General features: G+C 33.7%; 3 protein-coding genes and 1 long non-coding RNA gene across 4 annotated transcripts; 1 reads left to right on the top strand and 3 right to left on the bottom strand.

Moving 5' to 3' along the window:
- The first annotated feature begins 374 nt into the window (after positions 1 to 374).
- Positions 375 to 3,180, top strand: LOC149495931 (uncharacterized). The gene is made up of 2 exons (XR_016321275.1): positions 375 to 2,199; positions 2,639 to 3,180. It is a non-coding gene; the product is annotated as an uncharacterized LOC149495931 (long non-coding RNA).
- On the bottom strand, positions 2,593 to 10,702 carry LOC105645673 (autophagy-like protein). Its single transcript, XM_012231335.3, has 11 exons — positions 10,280 to 10,702; positions 9,698 to 9,740; positions 9,242 to 9,295; positions 8,643 to 8,706; positions 6,925 to 6,981; positions 6,589 to 6,710; positions 6,432 to 6,470; positions 5,356 to 5,444; positions 5,170 to 5,248; positions 4,182 to 4,229; positions 2,593 to 3,141 (listed from the first exon to the last, which is right to left on the bottom strand). Exons 1-11 carry the CDS (start codon positions 10,495 to 10,497, stop codon positions 3,061 to 3,063), a joined length of 894 nt encoding a protein of 297 aa, XP_012086725.3. The 5' UTR covers positions 10,498 to 10,702; the 3' UTR covers positions 2,593 to 3,060.
- Positions 10,703 to 11,361: 659 nt separating this feature from the next.
- On the bottom strand, positions 11,362 to 14,985 carry LOC105645687 (RNA-directed DNA methylation 4). The gene is made up of 10 exons (XM_012231356.4): positions 14,801 to 14,985; positions 14,617 to 14,706; positions 14,410 to 14,501; positions 14,146 to 14,217; positions 13,974 to 14,015; positions 12,710 to 12,861; positions 12,436 to 12,623; positions 12,097 to 12,175; positions 11,907 to 11,980; positions 11,362 to 11,789 (listed from the first exon to the last, which is right to left on the bottom strand). Exons 1-10 carry the CDS (start codon positions 14,910 to 14,912, stop codon positions 11,557 to 11,559), a joined length of 1,134 nt encoding a protein of 377 aa, XP_012086746.1. The 5' UTR covers positions 14,913 to 14,985; the 3' UTR covers positions 11,362 to 11,556.
- A 332-nt stretch (positions 14,986 to 15,317) lies between these two features.
- On the bottom strand, positions 15,318 to 19,715 carry LOC105648700 (putative disease resistance protein RGA3). The gene is made up of 3 exons (XM_012235172.4): positions 16,085 to 19,715; positions 15,916 to 15,987; positions 15,318 to 15,774 (listed from the first exon to the last, which is right to left on the bottom strand). Exons 1-2 carry the CDS (start codon positions 19,485 to 19,487, stop codon positions 15,965 to 15,967), a joined length of 3,426 nt encoding a protein of 1,141 aa, XP_012090562.1. The 5' UTR covers positions 19,488 to 19,715; the 3' UTR covers positions 15,318 to 15,774; positions 15,916 to 15,964.
- Between the last annotated feature and the right edge of the window lie 627 nt (positions 19,716 to 20,342).

The following is a 20,342-nucleotide window of genomic DNA, read 5'->3' as shown; positions in this document are numbered from 1 at the left end:
TATTATCATGTGTAGTGCACATCCATGATAACAACATAAGTTGATTTTGATTTTGATTTTGATTTTGATATGTCTTAACTAACAGTTTGATTTCTTTCTATATATTCTATTGCTTTTAGTGATATTTTAATTAACTCTAAGTAATTATGTTATTGTTGTTCTAATTTTTTATATATTAATGTTTGAAGAATGATTGGAATAATTAGTGGCATTATTCAGGTATTTCTTTTTTTTTTTTTTTAAATTTATTGGAGGTTTTTATAGACTGAAATAACACTGCACGCTACACAACAGGGGTAGTCTTCTCCCTGACTCATCAAATTGGTAAAAATAACTATAGTCGAGAGACCTTTCACTCCTCACATAAGTGAGAAGACCAATCAGACCACCACCTAATTGACAGTCAGATATTTCTTTAATGATGCAGATATTCCTTTAATGATGCAGATATTCCTTTAATGATTTAATAAATATTAAAACTTTAACTTGATTTTATTTATTATTCAAGAAAATATAATATCAGTAACATGAGACTTGATTAAATAATTGAATTTAAGAGATATGTTGTAAAAACTAACTTAAATAGAAACAAAATAACTAACTAAAAATTAATTAGGAATATAAATCTAAAGTAAATAGGACACAGGAAAATAGGAAATAAAATAAGATCTAACCCAAATAAAATATAATAGAAAATAAAATAAAAAAAGAAAATACATATAACTTTTCTAATTAATACATAGGGCTTGGCCCTCGTATATGACTTTTTTTTGCATCGCATGAGAATATAGTTGGTGATTTCCTTGGCATTTATAGAAAAGAGAAAATTAGATATAACTTGAAAGGGTAAAAAAGAGATTCAACATCTCATCCCACCGGATTAACTGGTAGTTGATATTTTTTTATTATATATAACCAAAAGGTGTAATCTCCATCGAATTATAGAGCGTAAAAATTTTTAGTCCTCCTAGCAAAATGCACTTCCCAGGAATCCAATTTGTAATTTTATCTCAACATATATATATATATATCATATTAAAGAAATTAATTTTTATTGCTTACTATTTTCTTAGGGAGATCCATTTGTAGAAGGCTTGATAAGCAAGTGTAGTGGGTATAGAATGATTGTAAAGGGAAGCTATAATAAGACTTGGCTTCTAAGTTAATTAAGCATGACAAGAAGGATAGGCAATCATTTTCTTCACTCTCTTTTTCTGTACATTTCTACTTTTATATACAAATGATACATCCATAACTATAATGATTTGAGAGATGGTGAAGAACTAGCTAGCTATATGATATTTATTTTTAAAGTTTTAGGTGAAAATTTGGTGATATTTCAGCTTTAAGTGGTTGGTAATAATCCTTTTTTTTATTATTATTATTATTTTTATATAATTAATGTTTAGAGCCACTCTAAAAATATTATAGTGGTAGATCAACCAAACACTAGTACTAAAAAATTTGTTATCTACCTAATGATTTTCTATTGGATGTTCCTGCCCTCTTGTTTATTTTTGAAGAAATTGATTTTGGAAAATTAAAAATTGACAGTGTCTTAACTGATCATTAGCAGGGGAAAAGTAATCAAGAATATCAAAAATTGGTGAAGAGTCTCGGACTTTCAAGATTTGAATTCTCGTAATTTCTTGTATTATTTCTTCCACTTTTCAATCTCAAAATGCTTGTAATAATTTTTATCCAAGATTTATTTGCTCATATCAACTAGAAGAGGAAGTCATTCACCATCAACAAATCAATACCCACTTCCAAAATTAGTTGAATTGTTGACACCATAATCATGAGGTTAGAAACATTATAATCACAATTAAGTAAAACTTGTAGTAGTTAAAATAGAGTTTAGCCATTTACAATATTTAAGTTCCAGAACCTTTAAGTCAAACGTTAAATTGAGAAAGATAGCAATCAAAAAATGTTCATCAATTGCTTATCTATCTTTATCACAAGATTTTCATATGTTACAACTAATACTTTGCCTGTGCTTGGCCTTGCCATCTATTTTAAGCAACAAGGACCATACTTCTTTCTACAACCTCACCATATAAGAAAATATATTTAACATCTCTGGTGAGTTTTCTATGCTTTGGTTTCCATTAATATATTTGATTCCATTGCTTAGTTTTACTTGTAGCAGACTAGACAAGAAGACTAAAGGAACCTCTGCTGGGACCTAGAAAGGTATGTCTGACTAGCAGAAAGGTTCCTTATATTATATTTTATGTTTCTGACCCTTTTCTACCATTTAGCATGCTAAACACAATTATACCTTTTTATAAAACTTGTTTCTCAAAAATAAGTAGAATCCAATCCTTTTTTGACTGGATGACCCTGCAATTCTCTTCCATTGAATGCAATGCAAATTATAGCAAGCCTTGTTTCTATCTTCTGCCATCTTCTAGGGCAAAATTCAACTTGAAACTTTTTCAGTTTCTAAGTGCTTCATATATATATAATCTAAAGTAAATTTATGCATTATCAAAGATAAATCCATCAATTTCACAAGCCCAGGCATAAACAGGAAAAATCCGAGAAGAAAGTACACAACTAAGCATTTAAAAATACCAGTAAGAATTCATGCAACATAAACCATATTTAACTTCCAAAATAACTCTTGCAGGGCCTAACAAAGGAAGGGAGGTCACTTTGGCATAGATCTCAGTTGCATTCCAGATGCAAACAATAAAAATTTTGATGATACAGGCAAAAATTTAATAAATAAACAAAGAAATGGCATACCTTTGAGCTTCCCCAAAGAAGATCGAAAAGAATATTGATAAAAAAAAGAAATAAAACAAATGGTAATAGTAACTAGAGAGGTTACAATCAATGAATATTGCTAATGGAAAGAAAGATATTTGTGACATACTTGGCAACAAAAGCGCATGGCATTTCTGTTGAGGATTTTCAAAGTCCACTTCAATGAGATGGCAGTGCAAGGCGAAAGTAACCACTGGCATTTGTTTCCATAAAAGTTCTATAGCACAACCTAGATGTGTCAAAACTGATTCATTACTAAGATCTGCAACTGAATGTAATTGTCTAAAAATTGACTGGAGAATAGGAGCTCCGATAACCTTCTGTAGGCCCTCTAAATTTCCGCACCAAAGATGCAAAAAAACTCTGCAAGGAAATTAAAATAATCAGTTCTATGTTCAATAATTTAATTTCAGATGATTACACCAGGCACGTCCATCATAGGTAGAGTTAAGTACTAGAATTGTTTGAAGTAGTTCCCGTAGATTTATCTGCATTGCACTCTAATGGCTTATTTCATATGACAGCTAATTAGTCTAAAATTGCAAAGAGATTAAGAATTTTAAAATTTTGTAGTCAATTTGTTAAAAATTCAGTAATCCTATCATCACATGCATTTATCAAAGGCTAATAGTTTCACTCTTTTTCAAGTAAATGGAAAATATACACTTCTTTGATTTGTCTTCTTTATGACAAGGTATGGCAGTCGCACTTCTAAATAAAGATCTCCACTACACATAATTTCCAAATTCAGGAGCTTGCAAACATACATATTTTTTTTTCTGAATAACCTAATAGATCTTAATTTCTGTTCGAAGTAATTACTTTGCATTCAACTTTTTGGTCAATAAATTAGATAATGATTTTGAGTCCCACAAATTCTGCCATATGCAGTCATTAGAAAACAACCACCTTTAAGAAAAATATAGTTAAGGTTATTGCAAAGACAGAGAGACAGAGAACCACATGGATGGAGGGAGGGACAGGAAAAAGAGAAAGTTTACTTCTGAGAGGCTGTTATAGTATCAAGCTAAGGGGAAAAAAGAAAAAAACAAAGGTTAGACTAATTAGAAGACAGCGTCCAGAGCAAACAATATTTTTTAGTTTTCTGAATCTCGAGGCTATGCAATTCAGTAACATAACCAAGACATTCCCCTTCTAACTTAAGGACACAGCCAAAAAGAGAAAAATTCTCAATTAGAGGAAACTCTGCTCAATTGGAAGTTTATAACAAAGAATGTGTTCCTACTGACTAGGCGAATCCTTCAAATAAAGAGATTAGTTAAATACATGCAATATTCTTAAAAGTTGATGGAAGTCGATGAACATTTGCACTGCATGGCATATTTGACACCACAGCACTAACAAGCAAAGAAGTTTGCAGTGAAACAAAACACATGTGATACCTGTGTTCTCTGAGGCAATCTGGCCCAAATATCCAAGTTTGGAATCATCTGATGACAAAGGAATATAGAATCAATTAAAATTAAAACTTAAAACAGTAGCCAAAACACATATATGCTGACAAATCACCCAGAGAACATCTTAAGCATTTCTTAAAAAAAAAAAAACATTGCTGGTCATAAAATTCTCATCTGTTAGATTGTTTAATAATACAAGGCAGTATAATGAGATAATTTTGCACTGTTTTAAATGCATGCCTAAGTTTGTGATTCCAAAAAGTGGAAACCGGTCCATGAAATGACACCTATGTTAAAAAAATAAGAGCATTCAGTAACACAGCCATTTAAATCTACAAGTCATTATCTGAAATAGTCATCCCATCTTGTTGGAAAGTAAACTGACTGGAAATTGGTCCTTTCAATAACACCTACTTGAGAAATAAGAGCATTCAGTGACATAACCATTTAAATCTATAAGTGATAATTTGAAATAGTCATCCCATCTGGTGGGAAATTAAACTGATCAAAGCAGCATCAGTGAAGACCTTTGCAACTTTTCCCCATTTTTTCTCTGCTCATTCAAAAGTTCATTTTTAGGATATTATCATTCACAGCAAAATGACAAATAATCTCCTCTTGTGCAATCTTGCTGCACTTAATAGTTAGTTGAGCACAAATATGAACATTTCTGTTGGACAGATTCTACTTGCTAAAATGATCTCTTATTTTAATTTCACAAGCCTTGATAGCATGATATCCACTTAAAACACAGATTGTTTACTCACTTCAAATTACAAATAATAGCTTAAGAAGACTAGGCCAATCATTTAGCCATACATTATGCTGATGATAGCAATGTCGCTAATATAATGCAAGATGACGTGAATATAAAATGAATTACTAAGAAGAGATAGTTTTGGACAAGGTCATGTGTCACTAGCATCCAAATAGTACGAAAAATCAGGAAAACAACTTGACAGGAGAAGCATACATCTAACCCACGAATTCCGAGGAAGAAATATCGATAAGCTGCACCTACCAACATATATCCTCCAAAAAGGCATAAGATACTGAAGAAAAGAAAGAAATCAGTCAATCACATACTCCAATATGATAGCATAAGCAAATCAATTTTACTCATGAAGAAATTAAAAATAAAATAAAATAAAATTCTTACATGATTAATAAGGTAACAAACCAACCCCATCCATTCCCATGAACAGATACAACCATGGCACAACCTGAAGGATGTTGCATTACTGTAGCCTGTCAAAGTTAAAAATTACAAAATAAACACCAAAATGCAAATTGAACCTAATGAATCCAATAACATTTTAAATGTCCAGAAAAAGTAGTCAGTAGGAAAAAATAGAATTGCAAAATTAAAAGCTTATTCATGAGAAGCTTTAAAAAAAAATAGTTCACTAATTAACTAGCTAATTCTGTTGCTTTCACATGTCAAAAAGCTTTTAGCCCACAGCAAAAAGTACTGGATCACCAGTTATAACATATTATCCATCAGATATCTTAATTTGCAACCAGAAACAATGCCCCTGAACAAGGACACGGCACATTAAATGCAATATCATGGAATGGGCTGACAACATTTTCATTTCCATAGAACTGTAAAAGCTACACCAGACAATTTAAGCCAAAGAAGTTGAATGATAATTTCTGTTTTATTGCTCTTAACTTCTAACTATGTGATGTATGTTATCATTGGTCCCTGACATTCCATTATAAGCAGGAAGACATGAATATCTGTCATCAATCTATCTCATGAATTGTAGAATCAAGCAGAAAACTATGTCCATATTGTCCAGTTTATTAAACAAAAAAACAACTTAGGAAGCAAAAGAGATAAGTCTATAACATTTGGGTTAGGTGATGACAGACAATTTCTTAGGATTAGGAGATGCCTGATGACAAATTATGACATAGCAAAACAACCAATATCCAGTAGAGATGCAAAAACCCAAAAGGAGTGTCAAATACACAGCAATTCCCAGTAAGTCGGTTGTCAACAAATTCGAATGACATGCCATTTATGAGAGACTTAAAATTAATATTTACACTTCAAAGAAAACAATTATGAAGTGCAACAACTGAAGGGGCTTTTTGTATGCCTGAATTTCTGAACTCAAACTCTATAGACTAACTGCTCGCAACTTACAAAATTTCGGTGATAGAAAGCTGGTAAAATACTTATAGAACACCAAGCACTTAAGTTGTAGATTAATTTCAGAGACTCACATAATCACAAGTCCCTAATTTCTCCAGTGATTCTGGCCCCTGTGAAATAGAATGACGAAGTCAGAAGAATAAATAGGGTATTATCAGCTTAAGAGAAAGTTAAGGTATTCAAATAAGCAGCTGAAAAGGAAGTATTTCAAGAAAGAAGCTCTCTCACTTTAGCACCATTGGAATCACAAAGGATAGAGACAGAAAGAGAACAACTCTGGTTGGATCCATTGGGCATCTTAACAATATTTGACATTTTAACAATGATACCCTTGTGTGGCTTCTGCTTATCTGGATTATCAAAGATTATAAAGAAAATGTTAGAGCTTGCAAGGACAATTACTACCTAAGGGCTGAATGGACTACTTTCAAGCTGGAGAGATTTGGTAGATTGTAGGAGAAAACACTCAATACCATAACCATTAACCAAGATACTCTAGTGACCTACACGTTAATAGTAGGCAGAATTATTATATGATACTAAAAGTAAGGAAAACTATCTTACCAATGACACTAGTAGAAGTGCTGGAGACATGTCCAATTGTACTGCACACATCATAACCTGCAAATATAACAAAGATCTAATTAAACTTTATAGGGCCTCCCAACCTAGCCTAACAAACCAACATTCCAAATGTGAAAGGCCCATGTTGAGCTCACAATTGCCTAAATCTTAAAGCACATGAGCCTAGAAAAGTCTTCTAGGTCATTGTTTGAAGGTGGGCCCAATAACAACCAAGCCTTAATCCCAAACTAGTTGGACACGCAATTTTAAAAAAAAAAAAAAAGTTTATTACGCCTCTTCCTTTTCCAAGATTCCAAGAATATGAACCCAAATCCATTAAAATCCAGGGAAAAGTGCTTTCTATCAGTCAAATCATATACTGATATTGTCACACCTTACCCTACTGTAAGACATGGCATGTCGCCCGTAATATAATTAATAAGCACTTAATTCTTATAAATGCTTACTAAGTATACTACAAGGGACTTAATCCTTTTAATTCCTTCATTTTTATATCTTGTAGCAAAATAATTTAGTTATTAAATATATATAACTTCTTTTGGAATATGTATGATGTATTAAACATTAACAGATCATTTATGTATATTTGAGCAGATTCATGTAAATTATGATTGTATGAATTTGAAAATTTATAGTCTATTAAAGTAATTAATTTCTATTATGTATCTAAGATTTGAACAGGACTCCAATATGTAATTAAATCATCCATGGACTTATGGGTTATGGAACCATTTTATTTTATGTTTTTTTTTTTAATATGTTTAAGAAATTATATTGAGATTATGTGGCAAGGCCAGCACACCTTAGGCAAATCCCACATCGGTTAAGTACGAGGGGGTGGTCCTGTACATAAGAGGGGTGGTTCCAGAACATGGTTGAGGCCTTTTGGGCGGGTTGCAAAGCCTGCCTGAAAACAAAACCGTGAGGGGGTACTCGTACGGGCTGGAGCCCCAAAGCGGACAATATTGACCATGGGCTGGGCTATGACAATTGGTATCAGAGCCGACCCTCGTTCCTCTGGCCGGTGGTGGGGCAAACCTCAGCGAGGACGCTGAGTCCCCAAGGGGGGGTGTATGTGGCAAGGCCAGCACACCTTAGGCAAATCCCACATCGGTTAAGTACGAGGGGGTGGTCCTGTACATAAGAGGGGTGGTTCCAGAACATGGTTGAGGCCTTTTGGGCGGGTTGCAAAGCCTGCCTGAAAACAAAACCGTGAGGGGGTACTCGTACGGGCTGGAGCCCCAAAGCGGACAATATTGACCATGGGCTGGGCTATGACAGATATTTCCCTAAAATTGTCTATACTTCAAAATTTTGGTAAATTCCTACAGCACTGACACCATCATATAGATGACAGTCACATTGGACAGGTTTGCAAGAACATATTCAGAGTAACTCTTGTATAAGATAATAATGCTAAGGTTTTCGTAAAGTAGAGTAGAGGATTCTTGTTCTCCATGCAAGAACGTTTCCTTCAATATGTAAACATTTACTCATCTATTGAGAATCCAAATGCAGAGAACTTAACTAAAAAATGTTACTGAAAAACTTTGGATGATGATGGCCATTTACCTTTGCAATTAACATCCTTTAATCCTTAACAAGTTATGCAATTTGGGAAAAGAAAGAATTTTAATAAAGTTCTTTTCTCTCCAATGACAGAGATAAAGACAGGCATTTCTGTAAATATAATTTACCTCCTTTGTTTTTTGCAACTAGTGCACTACATTTCATGCCGCAGCGTAATGGCCCCCCACAGTCCTACAGGATCAGAAACATGGTTATGTTAACAGAAAATTTAATATGCATGAGGTCTGAAGACAATATTTACTTTATGATTGGCTTTCCTAAAAAGAATTGGCATGAACCAATGCTAGAAATTCGTTGCTTCTCCAACACAGTGCCTCATGAATGGTTAAATGTCAGGAAATGTACTGCAGTTCATCAAATATAGGAAATTGTGGCACCTGACTGTAGTGAAAATAAAAAATGTTTTGGCAATCCAACAGAATATCTGTACGAGTTTCTACCTGGGGAGCATCTTACATGGTCACTAAACCAACTTCACACATCAAAATATCTATCCTTCAACTTCGATAGAAAAAAGCCTTCAAAGAAAGCTCCAGTTTCAAGATGAAGACTTATCATACAAAGTAAATGAAGATGAGAGCAATATTGCATAATAGGAAGTTGAAATTGTGCAAGCATCCTATATAAAGCATACTCAATTCGTTTCCTGGTCTTTTGGGTTAAAGTGGAAAATGACTTCAGATATATCTGGTGGCGAAGAATTTACCAGGCAGTCAACACATGTAGGAGGATCATGATTAAAAATCATTCCATCGCATAGCTGCTCCACAGAGTCAAAGAAGATAAATTCAATAACAATTCAACTGAAAACTATAAGTACTAAAGTGTATGATGGCATCTAAAAGGTCATTAAGAAGAAATAATAATTGCAATAAAAATAAATAGCAAATCCATGGCTATCATGCATCTAAATATAAAAATAGGATTCTCTTTCCTTCTTCCTAAGGATGAAGAGCAGTGTTGAATTTCAATGTACAAAATCTAACAGTCCAATTGAAAAACTAGATAGCTCAAAGCTTCCAAGCCAATTGTCATACATGACAATTTATTCCAAATTCAAAAGCAACCAGGTGTCAATAAACAAAAGATAATAACAAACTGGCTGACAGAAATTACAATGATTGGAAAACAAAGAAATAAAGTGTAACCTGTTGAAGCCAACCTGAAACCAGAGCACACTCTCATTCGCTGCCACCTTATAAAATCTATAGCAAAAGGAGGGAAAAAAAAAAAACAAAGCAACTCACTTAGAATTCAAGCCAATTTTCATAACCAAACATAATCCAAGAAACAGTTCATGACTAATATGGAGATGGAATTATTTTTGTCAAATGGATGTTAATAGAAACCCTTTCGATAAAGCCCAAATCTAAGGTTTCAATTAATTATAAATAAACTCCCAAGTCAACAGCAATAGCCAAACAGAAGTTTAAGGCAGAAGTCCACTTAAGTGCGTTTGACCCTTACAACCAAATTCTAACAGACTAAAGCAAATATAAACATGGCTCCAGTTAACTACCTCCTAGATTAGTATTATACATTACTAAATTTTATCGTTGATTGGGGAAAGAATAAACAAAAAGGTATAGAATAATATTTAATGGTCTAGCACTCGAGTAACGAATTTGATTCAATTAAGCAATGCATCAAACATTTTGAGTGCAAAATATCATATAATATAATCAGATGAAAATTCAAAGCAAATGAAAAATACCAGATCAAGAAACAGAGAGAGAAAATATACCCATCTTCGCTGAGGACACCATGAGGAAAATTAGGGAGAGGAGACGCTAAACTGAAGTTATAGAGCTTGTTCCCGTCAACAAAACTGAGGTCACACACCGCAGTGACCGAGTTTAGAGAACCAACCAGATGTAGAATCGCTATAGCTGTGAATAGAAAACATTTCAAAGAATTGATTCCAACCGCCATTTTTGGCAAACTAAATTGTATTGCTATCATATCCTTTTTCTGTTTTCTTATCTAGTCATTGTTGCTCTGTTCGTGGGAGAGAGAGATAAATTTTGCATAGAAGGTGAAGAGCTTAACGTCTTTGCTTGGCAAAACGACTAAGAACTGAGAAATGAGATGGGAAAAACGAACCAACGACCGACTCCAACAGTCCAAGAGAAAGAGGACACTGATTTTTCTTCGGTATTTATGTTTCCATTTTTAAACGCCTTTGCTGTTATTCTATTTCGAAGACATTTTCCAATAAAAGATTTGTTTTAAGGAATATTTTATTTCTTATTTTAATAATAAGCTTCAATAATCATTCTTGTTTTATGAATGATTTTTCATTAACAATTTTTTCATAAAAACAATTATGTAATAATAACATTATACATTTTCCTAAAATTCAATAACAACTCTTAAAATTTTGATGTTTTATGTATAAAATATTTGATTTAACTTATAGTTAATATAATTATTGAAATAATAATTTTTATATTTTTCAACTATCCAAGAAATATTTTTTTTGATTCATTGAGATATCCAATAGCCTAAAATAAATATTAAATCAATTTAATTTTATCAATTAAATTATTTAAAAAATAACTTTACAATTTTATGAGTTAAAGTATTTAATGAATTGATAACAATTAAAATAATACTTCTTGTAAAATTCAAGACCGCTAATTTTTTAAATTGATAAATATATAATTAACAGTTGCTAAAACAACTAATTGTAAAGATTTTAAATTGATAAATATATAATTAACAGTTGCTAAAACAACTAATTGTAAAGAGTATATTTTTTCTATACTGCTGCGGCCAGCTAATACTGCCGAACAAATTCTACATGTGTTTCTATAAGATTAGGACTTAACCCAGATAAGTTGGCTCAATTAAAACCAGCCCCACCAGGCTGTTGAACAGAAACAAGTGAAATGCTTTCCTCCATAAATTCGTTGAACAGATACAATTAACTATGTCGGGAACAAGTAACAGAATGGAAAATGTGAATGTAAGGGGAAAAAGAAAATGCAAGTCCGGAACATTATTTTGCTAATAAATAAATCAACTATAATTTTCATCAATATAATTATAATTAAAATTATCATCAGGATCCTCATTGTCAATATTATCAGTATCATCTTCATAAAAACCATTTCTAGAGTGCTCAAATTCTGAAGATTTACTGCTGGCGTCATCACTTTCTTCTTTTTCTTCTTCTGATGATTCGTAAGTCAACGATTCACTCCCCTCCTCAGATTCTTCATCAGGATAATCATTCCTTGGATGAGCTTCAGCTGAGAAACATCAAAGGGAAGAAAATGAAGATCATGGAAAATACATTTTGAACGCATCAAGAAAGGCAGCATTTTGAAGGGGAATGGAAGAAAAGAAAAAACAGCCAATTCCAATACCATTAGAATCATCACTGTCATATTCTGACTTTTCATCTGGTCCATCATAGAAATCCTCATCCTTCACTTGTACCCTGAATAGAAAATATAACACTCGTAACCACAGCTAATCACCATATCCATCTCATATACAGGAGAGCAATAATTTCTCAAAAGATGCAACCAAATAAAGACAGGATATGTCTCTTACAGGGGAAATGGATTTATAGCATCTTGACCATCAATATCCATGTCGTCCATTGCAGTGTAATAGTCATACACACATTCAACTGCATATCATGTGTAAGAAACAAGAAGCCGTTAAACAAAAAATCGAAATTTACAGCCAGATACAGCAATAGAGAAAGGCCATTTGATGCTGCAATTAAAATTGTCACTAACAAGAGTATGTCCCAAGAAGAATCTTATGGCAGAACAATCTGTTTTAATCTATTTGTATATGATGAAAAACTAGGATAATTGTCTAATACTAGTACCCATATGGATTAAGCAATAACAGTGTTCAATAGGATCAAGGAAAAAGCACAACCTTGCTCAGGCAAGTAAGCGCCTATGTCCGATTCAATCTCTGCAATAGTACTTGGTATAAACTCACAACCTTGCTTAGACAAGTAAGCACATATATCAGATTCAATTTGTGCAATAGCACCTGGTATAAACTCTCTAGCAAGAGGCACATAGCTATATAGGATCCTCTGATCCTCCAAAGACATAGTTCTGCAACAGAATGTTGAGATATGTGTTATTTTTCAACGAGTTTTGAACTTATAAGAGACATGAATAATAGTGATGACAAAACTTACTCCTGCTCTTGCATCTCACTGGGATCTTCCTCCTCATCTATGCGAACAACATCATAAAAATGGCACAAGTCGTGCAGTTTATCATTCAATGCCTCTTTCTTCCCCTTACGGCTCCTCCATATTTGTTCAAAACGAGCATTTTGTGCCAAAACCTAATAGAGAAAGGGGCAAAAGTGAAGCGAAACTATATAAAAGGAAGCAAAGAAAGATCCTTCTATACACATACCAACTCTACAATAATGGTCTAAACTCTAAAAAAAAGAAGTATGATATGATTAGGCTTACTTCTAAAGCTAATGAAAACCAAAATGAAATTAATCTTTCTTTGTAGTGTCTTATCCTAAAACAATCTCAAATTACGATAAGAGTCCAATAACTACATATGTGGTCATCAAGCCTAACAAATGAAGTCAACTTTTCTATAGAGTTTGACTTGAAAGATGGAGATCACAAATGAGATGGAGAGTTACATCCTATCTCAAAGATTATCCGACCAACAATCTACAGAGGCCAGTCTATACTGGAACTATAGTCACTTCATTCACCTTACAGTCGTTACTAGAACACTCACTCTTTGTTTATTAAATGATGTGATCAAATTGTTGTCAACGAGGCTATAAGCATTCTGAAAACTTTACGTTCTGTCAACAACAAAAAGACTGCCTAGTCTTTAAATGAATTGAAGACATGATCTGTTCAACTCAGCATAGCATTAAGCTCAAGTCCCTTTTGCTTGAGAATAATTAAGAAACTAGAAACTTTTAGAAATACAGTTTACAGATAATTCATTGAAATTAAATAAAAACACTAATTTCACCATATCACAACTTTAGAAACCTTGATAGGATATAAATAGTAAAGGTATAGCATACACTATAAAAGATGCAATAAATGATGACCATTACCATTTTCATTCACCAATTGTTATATAAAATTTTGAGCCTCATCAGTATCATCACAAATGAAGTAAAGAAACTGCAAATTATCTCAGGAACATCACTGTGCTACTGACTCTCTCCTCACAAAGATGAAGTTCATATAGCAGAGAGCATCGAATGATATGAATCTATCATTTTGCATGACTTCAATAAAAACAAACATGGCAAAAGCAGCCTAAGAACTATTATTATCAAAGAAACAAAGCAGAGATAAGAGCATGTTAACAATGCAAAACCTATACAATGGAGAAGCGCAGAATATTGAAGTAAATGAAAATTAGTTCACTTTAAACTCATCAACCGAGCAAATAGTCTACTACACTTACCTCTTGATTCTTTCTGCTCTTGGAAAGAAGTTGCTCTTTTTTCTGTATAATATACAACAGATGAAAAACTGTCAGATGCAATAAGTAATGGAGAGACTTAAACACAATAGACGGCAATTTTTTGACAGGGCTGTTTATCTATGCAGGAGAAAGAAAGAGAGAGAGAGCTTACATCATTTCTTTTACAGGCCCACTTTCGTTCTTCAATTTCCGATTTTCCTTCAACTGTATCAGCAGAATTATACTACAAACGCAGTAACAACACATTTGGTAAAACTACCATAAAAATAGAGTGGAAATGTATTACAATTTTACAATTAACTTGTTGGAGAGATCGGCTTAAACATCAAATAAAGGTAGTATACTCTAACAAAAGCAAATAACTAACTTTAAATAGATAATTTATAGAGACAACAAAAAGGATTTCTATACTCACAACAAAAGATAGCACAACATTGATGGCAGCCTCTGAGCTATCAACTGTCTCAAAATGCCGTACTAAAAGCTTCTTAGTCTTAAATTCCTCCACTATAATATACAAAGAACAATGCATCAGCCTAGAACAACAGCAACAGAAGGGAAACTCTAATTGAAAATACAAAATAATAACAATAAAGCCAAGTTTTTCTGCTCTATACGAAACCTGGTCCATGGCCTGAATCATCATCAACGAGTGATAACTTCTCAAACTCCAAAAGCGGCCGTTTCACTGGCCTCTCATTTATTTCCAGCCCTAGGCAAATCAATTAAAATTGTCATTATATTTCCACCATTGAAGCACTAAAAAAAAAAAAGAAAAAGTATTGAGAAGAAAACGGTGAACTCACAGAAGGCATCGAGACGAGATTGGTCAGACTTGCGCTTAATCCTAACAACCACTGGCTTTTCACCGGCGGTGAAATTGCTAGGAGCCGAAAACCTTTCGCTAATTGTCGCCATGAAATCAGGCTCTAGACTGGACCGGTGAGCTTACTAGTATAAACCGAACCACCGCCGCTTCGTGTTTAAACATTTTTTTTCATACAAAGCAGAATCGTAAATATTATTTATCCCTAATAATTAATTAATTAATTCTAATATGTAGCCATGTAATTAATTAATTGCTTCACCGCATAATTTGTTTTTTTAAAAAATAAAGTAAGAATAACTTTTAAAACAATTATATTATAATTATCTTTTTTTTTTTAGATTATATTTTTATCGGTTTAATTCATAATAAATATGTAGATATAATTTGTTTGTTTTTTTATTTTTCTAACGTGATATTATACTGTCCACCTTCTTATAACAATATTAAAGCGTGAATTTTGTTTTTCAAAAAAAAAAAAGGAATAGAATAATAAATAATCTGAAAGTAATTAATAAGAGCAAAACAATGGAGTTCTGTCAATTTTTCAGACAGAAATCAAGAGAAATCAAAATGGTCTATTCCTCATCTGCAAACGACAAGGCCGTTTACTTAATTTATGTACCTTCTATATATGTTTTTTTTTTTGTCTAGCGAGAACGACCCAACGTTTAAATTACACTTGAAACGAAAATTGCTTTATGTAATTCTGAAACTGCTATGCAGCAGAAAGATGCTTAGACACAGAAGCAAGCATCACAAGATTGCTGGTTGAATGGCTTCATGAGCAAGAATTTGCATCGGTCTCGAAGACAAGTGGAGATACAGCTCTATAAGAGGCAATCAATAGAACAATATAAGCAACTATTGGAGTTATTTGAACTTTGCAGGTGCATTAGAAGTTGATGAGAAGTCTGTCGAATACGCTCAACAGGTGGAGATACCCAGCATGGCCTGTAATTCATAGTTTTTGAATATGAACCAAGTAATATTAACATGAGAAAGATTGCATCTAAGTTTCAAAGTCGAATATTAATCGACAAAAGCAAATTAAGTATTTGGAATTCAAAGATTAAAGGAAAGAAGCTGAAATACCTGGAATTTAAAGTTTCTAAATCCTGACAGAATTGACAACCTTTCATTCTCAGTCAGAATCCTGCAGAAATACTGCCAAAGAAAAGGGTGGGAAAATTAAAATAAATTGACAAAAACAAAGCAGAAAAAGGATGGACATAAATGAAGAAATAGAGAAATTTAAAATTACCTCCATTGACAGTGATTTCTGGGATATGAGAAAGCTTTGACCACTCAGAACCTCTCCCATTGGCACAACTTTTCTCAAGAAGGGGGCATTTATCTATTTCCAGATTCCTTAATTTGTTGAGTCGTTGCATAGCTGTAGCTTTAGGCAGATACTTGAGATTCTCACAATTAGAAATGCGAAGCCGTATAAGAGAAGAAAGGTTGCCCAACCATTCTGGCAAAGCTTTCAATCCTTGGAAATTACTCAGGACCAATATTTCGAGATCAGTGATGCGTTGAAGCTGCTCTGGAAGGGACTGGAAATAATCTCGGCCGTCTAGGATTAATTGTTTAAGAGATGGGAAGTCCCGGATTGAATATAGACCAGAGAAAGCATCTGGCTCGTTATAGGAGCGATCCATTATCAATGACTTGAATTGAGTGAGGCAGCATAAAATGTTCCCTGGATAATTAATCAGATTTGGACAGTCTATTATTCCTAAACTTACAAGAGAATGCAATTCGTCTAAATCTTCAGGAACATATGTCAGCCCCGGGCATCCAAATATATACAAACTATGAAGAGATGTGCAGGTTTCTAGCCCTTCTGGAAGAAATAGTAGTTGATCACAACTTTGGATAGATAACTCTCGAAGAGAGGTGAAGCCTTGTAATGTTTCAAAGGATACCAAATTAGGACAATTTACTACTTCTAAAAGTTCGAGAGATGTTAAAGGAATGTCTCTCTCAAATTCCACGTAATTGAGCTCTTGACAATCATGGATTTTCAATCGGACAAGGGAAAAAAGATGAAGAAGTACTGGAATACTTGTCAATAGGGGGCACCAGGAAATAGTCAAGTCTTCAAGGGAAGGAAATACAAGGCCGTCTGTTAGTGCTATCCAGTCAGTTAATCCATTCATAGAACGTAGAGAGAATTTCTTTAAAGCCGGAAAAAATCTCAAATCAGTGTTGCTGCTTTCACCATCAATACCATAGAACTCATTGCCTAGACGTCTGACACTATCCATTCCACTTATCTCAAGAATTTTAAGACAAGGAAGATGCCCTAGCCTTGGAATTTCTTCACACCTGTCACAGCCTATGAGTTTTAGCCGGACCAAATTATTTAGTGCGAAAGAATCACCATCATGGCTTGGAATTTTCATCCTTAGTAACCACAGTGGAAATTCTTCACCCCAGTAATTATGAATAATTAAGCTTTTTATCTCTGGGTGAGGCTGGAGGCCTTCCAATACTTGTTCATCATTGTCATAGCTCTCTCTTTCGCCACTCCATACAAGTAACAATTCTTCTATTTTCTTTTTCTGCTGAATGTTTGCTTTCATAGCTTCTTCTTTGTCTTTCACCTGCTCAAGATTAAATATTCCCAGTTTTCCTCTTATGTTTAAGCTTTCTAGTTCTTCAATATTACCGCCCCGATCTGGACCCAGTACAAAGAATGGAAGCCTTTCAAGACAAGTCAGACGCCCTACGTCAGCTGGCATTTGATTCTCATAAGAAAAATAAATACTTTTCAAGCTAACCAAATTGCTTAATTTGTTGGGTAGCTTTTCAAGTAGTTTGCATTCAATCAGTCTCAATGTTTGCAAATTGTAAAGCTTCGTGATTGATTCAGGCAACACTCTAATATCACTGTACGAGACATCGAGAAATCTCAAATATTTCAATTTGCCAATCGCAATAGGCAACTCTTTGATATTAGGACCAACTAGCTTTAGAGTTCGCAACCTCGTGAACTCCCATGACTCATTAGGGGCAACATCCATTATGAATAAAGAACGCAATCTTTTAACATCATCTTTCGGAAATGTTGGAACAGTTTCCCCGTTAGAAACGAGGTTTAGATGACGAACATTAGAAGAAGATACTGTTTCGAACTTTGAAATAGACAATGCAAGATCATGCACAAGATCATGCATCTTGACACTAGTGATATTCTCGTATATATCCCTTTCCACATCTTGAAAAAATGAATTGAGAAGCAGTTCATTAAAATACATTTCTCCTATATGTTCTTCATTAGATGGCCCAAGAAGCCCTTCGGCCATCCAAAGTTGAACTAGTTCTTCTTTTTTCATCAAAGTACTTTTAGGAAAAATTGAACAATATACAAAGCAAGGTTTCAACGGGGAAGGCAATCGATCAAAACTTATTCTCAATATCGATTCAATGCGAATCTCTTTGTCTAATGCATTTAAAACATTACTATCCCTAATTGATACCCATGCTTCTCTCCTCATATCACGACTCATTGCTCCAGCTACAACTCTTGCAGCTAATGGCACACCTTTACATTTGTCTGCAATTTCTTTCCCAATAGCCTCTAACTCTGAAGGGATTGATGATCCTCTAATTTCACACACTCTTTCTTTCATAATTGACCAACATTCATCTGTAGACAATAAATTCAGTTTATGCCTACACCGAGGATGACTCTCCATTATAGAAGCTACTTCCTCACTACGGGTTGTGACAATAATAGCATTCCCTTTCCTTTTACTGATTGCTAACAGACGAATTTTTAAACTATCCCACATCTCATATTCTTGGTTCCAAACATCATCAAGAACAAGAAGGAACTTTTTATCTCCTAGCTCTTTTTCAAGGTGTTGAAGTGCTGCATCCTTATTGGTAATCCCTCCCGCATTTTCATTTAAAGTTTGCAACATTTCTGCTAAAATGCTTTGCTCATCAAAATTACTAGAAACACAAATCCACATTTTTACATCAAAGAGCTTTCTTTGCATTGCTTCTTGACAAACCAATTTAGCAATCGCTGTCTTTCCAAGACCACCCATGCCCACTATGGGAACAACAGTGAGAACTTGTTGATCGCCAAAGCAAACCAACAAATCCACAATTTTCGAGACATCTACTTCCCTTCCCACAATTGGATGGTCAATTGCCGAGTCTGTCACTCGCTCCAATCTTATTTGAGGCACTCTATCTATAGATATGACTCTAAGTCCAAAACTAGAGGCTTCATTTTTAATTTTGTCTAGCATCTCATTTACATGCCTAACCTTGTGAGACATTTTTACGTGATATGCAGTCTTCTTCACATAACGAATGCCTTTGGAAAACGCAAATTTGCGTACCTTTGTGTCAGGCTGGTTTTCCATCTCCACTTTTTGGCGAAGCATTTCATAGCTCAACTCATCAAGTACACTTTCAGCATCATAAGCCACATCTTTGAGCTTCTTCAGCCACCGCCTTACCGCCATTTGAGTCGCCTGTTGCTCTTCTGCATCTTGTAACACATCGTGAATCATGGCTAGTGAGTCTTTAAGGCTATTAAGTTCTTCATCAAAACCCCATACAAGTTTGATTTCTTCTGTGATAAGCAAACGCGCCCTAGCCAATATTTCCTGCACTGTAAAACTCAACACAATATCAGCCATTTTGTTCTTTCTTTGTTGTACCTACACAAGCCAAATTTGAGAACCAGAGGACAATGAACACAGAGATTCTGTATAAGCTGTTATATGTACATAATAAGGGAATAAGTCGAAAGTCAAGTGCTCTCTTTGCAACTATATTTTACTAATTTTCCATCTGTTTTCCATGTGATTCTGAGGAAAGGACGTAGTTTAGAAAACTATACAAGGAACATAAAGTCTAAAATTGAAGGAAAGGAAATGTAGAATGGAATATTTATTAATCAGGTCAATGAAAATATAGTAGTTTTGCTTTCATAATGATGCTAATTTAAATTTATTAAAATATGTAGGAGCCAAAGCATTCAAGAGGATACATTTGCTCGTAAATCAACAGTCAATGAGAAGATAAGCAAGGCTTCTATTTTCAAATACCAACTTGACAACTTGGTGCAGTAATGTATGCATTTGGGTAAACGAACAATATATAAGAGCTAAAGTCAACGAAAAATAAACAAATGAGCAAATGGATCATATTAATTCTTCATCATCCATGCCAAATTCCATAAAATATAACAATTTAAATTTCTTTGCAATTGCAGATTTTTTTTAAAAAAAGTAAAAGACAAAAATCTCAGGCAAAACCTTCATAGCATTTGGGAATATCAAATATGAAATTTCCTGCACTTTTCATTTGTTAGCAATAAGTAATCCAGATATTTGCTTAAGAAGGGTTTAAAGAATTTGATCCAACAGAAGTTATTATTCTCAAGAAAATAAAAAAGGAAAGAAAAAATAAACCTTTTTCATTCTCTTTTGCATACAAGAAGTCAATCCAATAAAAAAATTATTACCCATTTATGTAATGATCTGATCTTC

This window comes from Jatropha curcas, chromosome 6 (genome assembly GCF_041381405.1).
Source record: "Jatropha curcas cultivar XTBG-Jc1 chromosome 6, XTBG_Jcur_1.0, whole genome shotgun sequence".
Taxonomy (NCBI): Eukaryota; Viridiplantae; Streptophyta; class Magnoliopsida; order Malpighiales; family Euphorbiaceae; genus Jatropha; species Jatropha curcas.
This window is presented reverse-complemented; position numbering and strand designations above follow the sequence as displayed.